General features: G+C 48.5%; 2 protein-coding genes across 2 annotated transcripts in view; one reads left to right on the top strand and one right to left on the bottom strand.

Annotated features, from left to right (window-relative positions):
- The window catches only part of LOC308459830 (uncharacterized protein), an 89495-nt gene that overhangs the window by 55610 nt on the left and 23184 nt on the right, over positions 1–10701 (bottom strand). The gene's annotated exons all lie outside the window — the stretch shown is intronic.
- LOC308459814 (zinc finger protein with KRAB and SCAN domains 4-like) lies at positions 5483–10056 on the top strand. Its single transcript, XM_080975534.1, has 6 exons — positions 5483–5602; positions 6502–7006; positions 7177–7258; positions 7767–7849; positions 8474–8600; positions 9030–10056. Exons 2-6 carry the CDS (start codon positions 6593–6595, stop codon positions 9854–9856), a joined length of 1533 nt encoding a protein of 510 aa, XP_080831660.1. The 5' UTR covers positions 5483–5602; positions 6502–6592; the 3' UTR covers positions 9857–10056.

The raw sequence follows: 10701 nt of genomic DNA, 5'->3' as shown, positions 1-10701 counted from the left end.
TGAGATCTTGTATAGAATGTCCTGGGAGATTGAAGTGTTCTCCTACTGGTTTCTCTGTTTTGTGATTCTTGATGTCAGATTTATGTCCGTTTATTCTTTGGCGTAAGGTTTGGCCTGTTTGTCCAATATAGAGAGCTGAAGGACACTGTTGGCATTTGATGGCATACACAATGTTAGACGATGAGCAATTAAATAGTCCCGAGATGGTATGTGTGATGTTGTTGGGGCCAGTAATGGTGTTGTCCGGGTGTATGTGGCAGCAAAGTTGGCATCTGGGTTTATTGCAGGCTCTGGTGCCAGTGTCCGTGTTAAGTCTGGTTGTAGTATTATTGTGGGTTAGGAGTTGTTTAAGATTGGGTGGCTGTCTGTAGGCAATGAAAGGTCTTCCTCCCAGAGCTTGAGAAAGAGAACTGTCATTGTCCAGGAGAGGTTGTAGATCTCTGATGATGCGTTGAACTGTTTTAACTTGGGAGCTGTATGTGATGACTAGTGGAGTTCTGTTATTTTCTTTTTTGGGTCTGTCTTGCAGCAAGTTCTCTCTGGGTATCAGTCTGGCTCTGTTGATCTGTTGTCTAACTTCATCTGCTGGGTATTTTAGTTCTGAGAAGGTTTGCTGTAGATCTCTTAGGTGAGAGTCTCTGTCTGTAGAATTGGAACAGATGCGGCTGTAACGTAGTGCCTGGCTATATACAATGGACTGTTTGGTATGTTTGGGATGGTAGCTAGAGGCATGTAGATATGTTTGTCGGTCAGTTGGTTTACGGTATAAGGTGGTGTCTATGCGTCCATCCTGTATTTTTATAGTAGTGTCCAAAAAATGTATTTCTTGCATAGATTGATTCATTGTAAGGTTGATTGTGGGGTGAAAATCATTGAATTTCTGGTGAAAGGTGTCCAGGGTCTGTTGACCATGTGTCCAGATGATAAAAATATCGTCAATGTATCGTAGGTACAAGAGAGGTTTGAGTGGGTAGGAGTTTAGGAAACGTTGTTCTAAATCTGCCATGAAGATGTTGGCATACTGTGGGGCCATGCGGGTGCCCATTGCTGTGCCGCTGATCTGAAGGAACAGGTCATCACCGAATTTGAAGTTGTTGTGGGTAAGGACAAATTGGCAGAGTTTGGTGGCAAGGTCCGCTGTGGTTTTATCTGAAATGGTGTTCCTTATAGCTTGTAAACCATCGTTGTGTGGGATGTTGGTATACAGAGATTCCACGTCCATAGTAGCTAGTATAGTATTGTTGGGAAGATTATTTAAAGATTGTATTTTCCTCAGAAAATCTGTGGTGTCACGTACATAGCTGGGAGCACTGATGGCATATGGTTTCAGAACAGAGTCCATATAACCGGAGACACCCACTGTAATAGTGCCAATACCTGAAATGATGGGGCGTCCTGGATTTCCTGGTTTGTGTATTTTAGGTAGAAGATAGAAAATTCCTGGTCGAGGTTCTGTTGGTGTGTTGGCGAGGATCTGTTCTTGGATGTGTGGGGGTAGCTCCTTAACAATCTTGTTCAGTTCTTTCTTGTATTCTTGTGTGGGGTCTGAGTCCAATTTTGTGTAAAAGGCGGTATTGGAAAGTTGTCTGCGAGCCTCCTGAATGTAGTCAGTTTTGTTCATGATGACGACAGCTCCCCCTTTGTCTGCTTCTTTAATTATAATGTTTGGGTTGTTTCTGAGATTATCTATGGCTCTCCTTTCAGCATGGTTTAGATTTTGTTGTAAGCGATGGTGTTTTCTGGTTACATCTGTTTGGATTCTGTGGCGGAAGCAGTCAATGTACAAGTCCAGTGTGGTATTGCGTCCATCAGGAGGGGTCCATGTGGAGTCCCTTTTTGTGTAACACTTTTTCAGTGGTAGTTGGTGGTCAGTGTTCTGTTGGGAGGGTGGTTGTTGTTCTCCAGTGTGAGAGTAGTGGTTGTTGTCAAGCAGGGTTGCTAGACTAGTAGTAGAGAAACAGCATTGTAACACCCATTGTAATCAGGTGACAAAAAGAGGAGCAGGAACATTTGAAATCATAAGTTTATGTACCCAACATTATCTTGAAACCCTTGTGTGTTTGTTTTAATAAATCAGTTGCATTCCACCACACATCACCTCCTTTGCTAGGTTAGGGGTGAAGTGTTCAGATAAGAGTTCCCCAAGGTGGCAGCGGGAATAAAGCGGTGGTCCGATGAAAGATCCAGTCAAGACCCAGCTCAGAGCTGTGCATCTGGACTAAAATGGGGAGGGGGCACAGGGGTGGGTGGGCAGTGCCAGAGCACCTAGGAGTGAAGGCAGTGCAGTGTGTGGGGCTTGTTGTTGACTCCTGCTTTCAAGAGAGAAACCACAGAGGGAGAGAGGGGAGAGCCGCCTGCCTTCAGCTTTGCAAGGGTTCAAAGGAACTGAGCTGGATTCCCAGAGAGGCAGGAAATGAAAGCGGGGGAAGGGTCCTCCAGAGCAAAAGCCCCTTTCTGCAAGGGGATGGCTGCTGCATCTCTGCTTCTCCACGGCTGCCTCAGTGGAGCCTCCTGGAACCTGGCGAGTCTCCTTTCTGCCTTAGGATGCAGTGGAGAGAAGGGAGGGGAGGGGGGGCCCAAGGCTGCAGGGGGAGGGGTGCTAATGCATGGAGAAGACCCCCAAGTCTGGGAGAAGAGGGTTCTGCCCCCTTCTCTGAAAAGCCAGGGTGACCATGAGTTTGCAACTACAGTGGTACCTCGGGTTAAGTACTTAATTCGTTCCGGAGGTCCGTACTTAGCCTGAAACTGTTCTTAACCTGAAGCACCGCTTTAGCTAATGGGGCCTCCTCCTGCTGCTGCACCGCCGGAGTACGATTTCTGTTCTCATCCTGAAGCAAAGTTCTTAACCTGAAGCACTACTTCTGGGTTAGCGGAGTCTGTAACCTGAAGCATATGTAACCTGAAGCGTATTTAACCCGAGGTACCACTGTAGTCTTCCTTTAGATCCATACACTGCTTGCCACTTCTGCGGTGTGTGTGTGTCTTTGGGTCAGGAAAGATTTCATGCAAATAAACCCCATTCAGATTGATGAATACGTCACATTTATTAACAGAAGTTGTGGGCAGATGGAAACATTTGTGTAGGAATAACAGAGGACGACGGGAGGTTGGATGGAGGTGAGCTGTGCAGAGGCTCCTTTTATTAACAGGAGTTGTGGGCAGACGGAAACATTTGTGTAGGAATAACAGGACGGGAGGTTGGATGGAGGTGAGCTGTGCAGAGGCTCCTTTTATTAACAGGAGTTGTGGGCAGACGGAAACATTTGTGTAGGAATAACAGAGGACGACGGGAGGTTGGATGGAGGTGAGCTGTGCAGAGGCTCCTTTTATTAACAGGAGTTGTGGGCAGACGGAAACATTTGTGTAGGAATAACAGGACGGGAGGTTGGATGGAGGTGAGCTGTGCAGAGGCTCCTTTTATTAACAGGAGTTGTGGGCAGACGGAAACATTTGTGTAGGAATAACAGGACGGGAGGTTGGATGGAGGTGAGCTGTGCAGAGGCTCCTTTTATTAACAGGAGTTGTGGGCAGACGGAAACATTTGTGTAGGAATAACAGGACGGGAGGTCGGATGGAGGTGAGCTGTGCAGAGGCTCCTTTTATTAACAGGAGTTGTGGGCAGACGGAAACATTTGGACATAGAATATGCACAAAATACAAAGACAAAAACCTGACCTGTGCAGTAAATAAATAAGGACTGTTGGAAGATGGAGGGCAGAGAGAAGAAAGTGCTTCTTCATAGATGCCCACCAAGCTAGATGGCTTTTAAAAAAGCACGTGACCAATGTGTGGAACTGTGGGCGGCTCCTTGCCCTTTGGGCTGTGCTCTGCAGTGCTTCCAAATCCCAGGTGCCGGGCACCACAGGTGGAAAGTGTTGCCCTTGTGCTCCAGTCCTGCTGGGGGGGGGCTTCTCAGAGGAGGCCCCTGGTTGGCCCTTGTGAGAACAGGAGCGGGGGCTCCATGGGGGAAAGTTCAGAGGGCTCTCAAAGGCAGATCTTGATCCTTGTCTCTCAGAGAAGCAGGTAGGCCCTCCCAGCTCTCACCTGGGAGCTGCCCTTTCTTCTCCCAGCCCATGGGCATAGCCAAGGGGCAGCAAGGAGGGACAGCTGCCCACCCCCAATTTAAAAAAAATCAAAAGTACATAGCTAAGGAGGTTCTTCCCCCCCCAAAAAAATCCTGGCTAACCCCAAAAGCTTCCCTCCCTCCCTTGCCTCTCACACAGGGTCCTTTGCCAGCCAGCCATCATCTTCCTGTGCGTGCCCCCATTAACCCCTTCAGTTGCCTGCATATTTTGAGTGGTCACTGTCCCTCTAGGAGGGCTAGAGGTTTACTTCAGCTTCTTCCTGTTAACGGAGAAATCTGAGGGCTCGCTTGGACAAAAAACAAGGACACCAGCCAGGAATACCAGAGCAAAACAGCAGCCAGTAGGCTTGGTCTTTATTGAAGACAGTTGCGACAGGACTCCCACCTGCCACCAGGTGAAACAAGATGGAAGCCCCGAACAAAAGAGAACCCAAACTTTTATTAGATGCTAATCCCCATGTTACACCCCTAAGACTACATCACTCATACATCATGGTTACATCATGAAAGGGGAGGTCTGGTGGCAGTAATCTGAGCATCCTGGACCCTGCCCCATGGTTCCACCTGCCCTCCACCAAACACCCATCAAGTGTAAGAAAAGAAACATTTACATTTCCCTGTTTCCCAGCCAAGTTAATCCCACCCTTTTGTCTTCATCTGGGTTTGTTATTTCTGGAATGGCTACCTGTCTGGCACTCAGGTCTCAGGATGCCAGGGATTATCACTCAGGCAGAGGGGCTGCTGAGGAGCTGAGCTCACAGGTCTAGATGAATTTCTGAGGTTTTCCCAGTGAGCCAGTACATAGGTACATTTATCAGCGAATTGTTACATTTGGTATTGTGCAGCAAAGGCCCTTTGAATAGACAGGAAGAAACTGTGATGAAATGTTTTGTGGGGACAAATCACAAAAGTCACAAAAGTGATTGTGCTGATTTTGGTAGTGGGCTGCATGTTCATGATATCTGCAGGAGGGGCAACAGCCCCCCCCCAACCGATACAATATTCCTTCTGCAATATTCCTTCTGTACTTAAAGAAAGCTCGGAATCTGGACTGTGGTGGAGTCCGGGCTTGGTTCCTAGCAAGACTGCAGGAGCCGGTTGCAAACTTCTCAGGGTCCTTTGGCCTCCAGGCAGCAGAACTGCCTGAGCTGCAGGATCTTCAGATCTGAACTGCAGGTGTTTTCCCTTGGAAGCCTCCATAAGACCGGAGGAAGGCCTTGGTCCTCGGCCAACTTCTGTCCCCCTCCCGCAAAAGAAAACCTCTCTGGGCGGGTGCAAGGGCGGGGCTGCTCCCCATTCATCATTTCTAGATGGGGGGGGCTGAGCTCGGGGCGCTCCGCTTTGCAAGGGTTGCCGGGAAGTGAGCGGGACTCCGAGAGAGTAGAGGAAAGGAAGGAGGGGGTGGGACCAGGCCCTCCCCCCCCGCAAGGCCCCTCCCCTCCCTCCCTCCCGTCATTTCCTGCAAGCGGGGGAAGCGGGGGGAGGGTTCGCCTGCAAGGGGGCGCCTCCCGGGATGCGGTGAGCCTCCTCCCCCCCCTTGGGAGAAAGGGGTCCCAGGGCTGCAGCGGGGGGGTGCATGGGGGGGTCAGGGAGAGGAGGGTCCTGCCCGGAGGGGGCGAGCTGGCCACGGGGGTCTCCCTTGGGATGCTTAGGGAAAGATGGGCAGAGCTGGCAGCCAGGGGGAAAGATTCTCAGCAGCTCCCCTTCCCAGACTTCGGGGTCCTTGGGGTCCTGGGGTCAGAGTCCTTGGGAAAGAGGGGCGGGGGCCAGGGGGGCCTCTGGGGGGAGGGTATTCCCCAGCCCAGGAACTCCCACCAGGATGCCCGTTCTGGGGCCGCCCTGCTCCCCTCTGCCAGCCTCCCCACCCCAGAGGGTCTGAAGGGAAGGAGGCGCTTCTTCAGATTTGGGGGGGGTCTAAGTGAACCCTCAGGGGAGCCCCTTCAATAGAATGGACAACCAATGCAGCTGTTTTAAAACCGGAATACAGTGGAACCCCAGGTTACATACGCTTCAGGTTACAGACTCCGCTAACCCAGAAATAGTACCTCGGATTAAGAACTTTGCTTCAGGATGAGAACAGAAATCGTGCTCCGGCAGCGCGGCAGCAGCAGGAGGCCCCATTAGCTAAAGTGGTGCTTCAGGTTAAGAACAGTTTCAGGAGGTCCGGAACGAATTAAGTACTTAATCCGAGGTACAACCGTATTGGGATGCTTAGCTGGTGATATACTGTACTACGATGTTGAAAAGCAGGCACCGTCCGGCCCTAAAAAAGATGCCAGACTAATTAGAAAAGGTACTTGATGATGCCGTCAATATTATTTTTTTAAAAACACCTTGAACTTTGAATTATAGGATTTTAATAAAATAAGAATGATAATAATATCAATTTTATACAAGAAAGACGTATTCCTTTGTAGGATTTGCTAGCCGCTTTAATAAGGACAGACAGAACTTAGAAGAAGGCCAAGGGGTTCCTTCCGATTTCTTGGAGGCTTCCTGAGAACACAGATGGATGAACAAGACTCAGCCGGCCCAGAAGCAGGAAGGGGTCATGCCATCAACACTGGGAGCAGTGAAGGATTCTGGGAAAGCTCTGTGCAGAAGATCCTGGGTGAGGAGGACACCCTCCACTCTGATATGAAGAGCCAGCAGTTCAGGCAGTTCTGCTACCAGGAGGCCAAAGGACCCCGAGAAGTTTGCAGCCAACTCCACCACCTTTGCCATCGGTGGCTGAAGCCAGAAAGGCACACGAAAGCTGAGATGCTGGACCTGGTGGTCTTGGAGCAGTTCCTGGCTGTCCTTCCGCCACAGATAGAGAGGTGGGTGCGGGAATGTGGAGCAGAGACCAGTTCCCAGGCGGTGGCCCTGGCCGAAGGATTCCTCCTGAGTCAGGCAGAGGAGAGGAAGCAGGCAGAGCAGCAGGTGAGAGAGACTGTCCTCTGGATACTCCAAAGGGGCTCTGAACAGAATGGAGAGTATCCTGAAATCCTCTACTAAGCTTTTGGAAAGCATCCCCAAATGGTTTTCCCTTTGCCATTCCTTTTCTAATATTTCTCTCCATCCTCTGTTCTGAATCCTTGTTGCTCTTTCAGGGAAAGATTATCTTTGCAGAAATGGGTCTGGATTCCTCTGAGGCAGAGAAGACTCCGTTGGTCAGGAGAGAGAGGCCGCTGGGTAAGGAGGAAGGAGCTTTTTCTCCCCTTGGTTGCATTTTATGGATTTAGGAACTCATCTGTGGGTTCTTCTCATCTTTTGGGGGAAGACACTTGGGGCCAAGAGAAGGCCCTCTGCCTGGTTCTCTGTAGCTTTACTCCTCGCAGTGAGGGAACTGCCAGAAGGCCCTTGGAGCTGGACCTCAGTGTCCGGGCTGAACGATTGGTGTGGAGACGCTCCTTCAGGTCTACAGGGCCGAGGCTGTTTAGGGCTTCAAAGGTCAATACCAACATGTTGAATTGTGCTTGGAAACATACTAGGAGCCAGTGTAGGTCTTTCAGGGCCAGTGATATATGGTCCCAGCAGCTGCTTCCAGTCACCAGTCTGGTAGCCTCATTCTGTATTAGTTTCTGAGTCCCCTTCAAAGGTACCCACGCATAGAGCGCACCATCTGTAGTTAGAGGTGCACTGCTTCACCTCAAAGAAAAGCATGTGCTAATGGCCTGCCACCTCCCTTTGTCTCTCACAGGTGACAGAATGATGCTGGCAAGACCTCTTCTTCCATCTTTGCATGGAGGCAGAGGAGAAACATCAGCTCTGGAACCAGATCAGGTAAGGAGAAGGAGCATTGCGGGCAAAGAAGCTCCTTGACTTCTGTCAAAAGGCTTAAAATGCCATTCCATGCCATGTCCTGAGAATGATTAACAATCACCTCACGTTCACTAGCCTTCTGAATGATGCTAGTATTATCTATCAGTAGCTTCAGTTTTATTTACCAATTTAACATTTAATACTAAGATAGGCTTCTCCACAGCTGACAAACCATAAAAAAGAGGGGCCAGAATTCACCCGAGTCCCATCAGTTGCACTATAGGGCTTTCCTCCTCCTTCCCCTCCCTGTGACCCCCTGCAACCCTGAAGTTTGCTGTAGGGCATGGCGAAGGTTTCCCCCTCCAGAACAGTAGAGGGGGAGAGGAAAGGGGGGAATGTTGAGCAGAGAGAATGATCTGAAAAACACCAGGTGGAGTTCCACCCATTTACACAAAGATGAATATCCATCAATAAAATACACAATAAAACAATTCCATTAAGAGGTTAAAACGTACATCCATAATTAAAATGTACAGCCAGACAATCCCATTAAAACCATACGGCAACAAACAGACACAAAACAACAAAACAATGTGTAGAAGATTATATTTCTGTTGCCTGAGAGCAAGACTTTTCTTCTTTTAGGGCCTAGTATGTTTTGAAGATATAGCTGTTCATTTTGCAGACGAGGAGTGGGCGTTGCTGGATCCTGACCAGAGAGCTCTGCATAAGGAAGTCATGGAGGAGAATTGTGGGATCATGAACTCTCTCAGTAAGGCTCCCTGTTGGATCATGATGTCTGTTTTGGAAGTAAAGATCCCTTGGGAAGAATCTGGGAGAGGAGGAGACTTAGTCAGTTGTGGGAAGGCAGGGCCTTCAGTCCCCACAACTGGCTCATAGGGGCCAGACCCAGAGGGAAGTATTGCTGTGCTCACTAGACCTGACACTTCTGAGCAGCCTGTTGCTTCTCATAAGGAGTTAACTTCACTTTGTGTGATTTATTGCTGCCCCACTCCTGACACTCAGGTTCCCATACATATGTTCATTAATACCTGTCAACAAAAGCAGTGAAGCCTGTTGTAAGGCCTTACTTTTAATTCAGTTCAGTTCTTCCTATGTCCCAAGCATTAATTAGCAAAGTTCAATAACCGAGGGTTGCGTTTCTCCCTGAGGCTGTGATCCGTTTCTTTCTTTGTTGCAGATGGTGATGAATTAGAGATTAAGAACCAGGGAGACCATGACCATGTCTACACCATAGAGAAGCAATGTAAATATTCTGAGTGTAGAGAGAACTTCAGTCAAAGCTCCCTCCGAAGAAATCCATTGGAGAAGAAATCCTATCAGTGCTTGGAATGTGTGAAGAGCTTCAGTCGGAAATTCAATCTCACAGTCCATGAAAGAATTCATACAGGAGAGAAACCATATCAATGCTTGGAATGTGGACAGAGCTTCGGTCAGAAGACCAGTCTCATAGGCCATCAAAGGATTCATACAGGAGAGAAACCGTATCAGTGCTTGGAATGTGGACAGAGCTTTACCCAGAAAAAGGATCTCACTTCCCATCAGAGAATTCATACAGGGGAGAAACCATATCAGTGCTTGGAATGTGGGAAGAGCTTCAATCGGAAGTTCAATCTCACAGCCCATGAAAGAATTCATACAGGAGAGAAACCATATCAATGCTTGGAATGTGGACAGAGTTTCACCTGGAAGGAAGGTCTCACTTCCCATCAAAGGATTCATACAGGGGAGATACCGTATCAGTGCTTGGAATGTGGAAAGAGCTTCAACCGGAAGGAAAGTCTCACTTCCCATCAAAGAATTCATACAGGAGAGAAACCGTATCAGTGCTTGGAATGTGGAAAGAGGTTCACCCGGAAGTTCTATCTCATAGTCCATGAAAGAATTCATACAGGAGAGAAACCATATCAATGCTTGGAATGTGGACAGAGCTTTGGTCAGAAGACCAGTCTCATAGGCCATCAAAGATGTCACAGTGGGGAGAAACCAGACAATGGCTGTATATGAATAATTTTCAGAGACTTTGATTAATATGTTCCACCTGGATCCTGAGTTCCACTTCTGAAGGCCTTCTGCCAGTTCCCTGATTGTGGGAAGTGAGGTTACATGGAACAAGGCAGGGGGCCTTTTTGATAGTGTCACCCGCCTTGTGGAACTCCCTCTTTTTAGATGTTAAGAAAATAAACAACTATCTGACTTTAAGATAAGGAAGTTTTTAATGTTTGTTAGTTTTACTGTGGTTTCATGAATTGTTAGAAATAATAAAAATAATGGTAATGGCATTATAGGCCAAAACTGGCACTTTGAATTGGGTGTGGAAGCTAATTGGCAGCCAGTTCAGTTGCGCTAGGATTATTAATGCCCGTCAAAATAGGTCGTAAACAATGTAATAAGTAGAGGTCCCTCTACTTAGGACAGACAGAACTGGGCAGAAGACTAAAGGGATTGCTTCCTTCTGATATCTTGGAGGCTTCCTGAGAGCCCAGGTGGATGAGCCAGACTCAGCTGGCCCAGAAGCAGGAAGTGGCCATGCCATCCAAACTGGGAGCAGTGGGGGTTGATTCCAGGCCGTGTCTAGCCCTCCTAGAAGGGAAGTGACCCTGCCAAATGTGATGGCAACCGAAGGGATTTCTGTGAGATGAATCTGCCTGTTTGCTCCTGCCTTTTGGTGCTTTTGGTCAAGGAAGGAATTTAGAACTGTGGTTGACTGGGTACAATTTTCACACCAGGCTGAGGGGGGGGGTTTCTAATCCTGGGGTCCTCAAGAGCTGCTCTCCCTCCTATCCCAGGAAAGAGCCCCCATCACCTTGGAGTGGCCCCATGTGCCCAGGCCATTAGACCATTTCAGGTCT

This window comes from Podarcis pityusensis, assembly GCF_964106645.2.
Source record: "Podarcis pityusensis genome assembly, chromosome: 12".
Classification (NCBI taxonomy): Eukaryota; Metazoa; Chordata; class Lepidosauria; order Squamata; family Lacertidae; genus Podarcis; species Podarcis pityusensis.
This window is presented reverse-complemented; position numbering and strand designations above follow the sequence as displayed.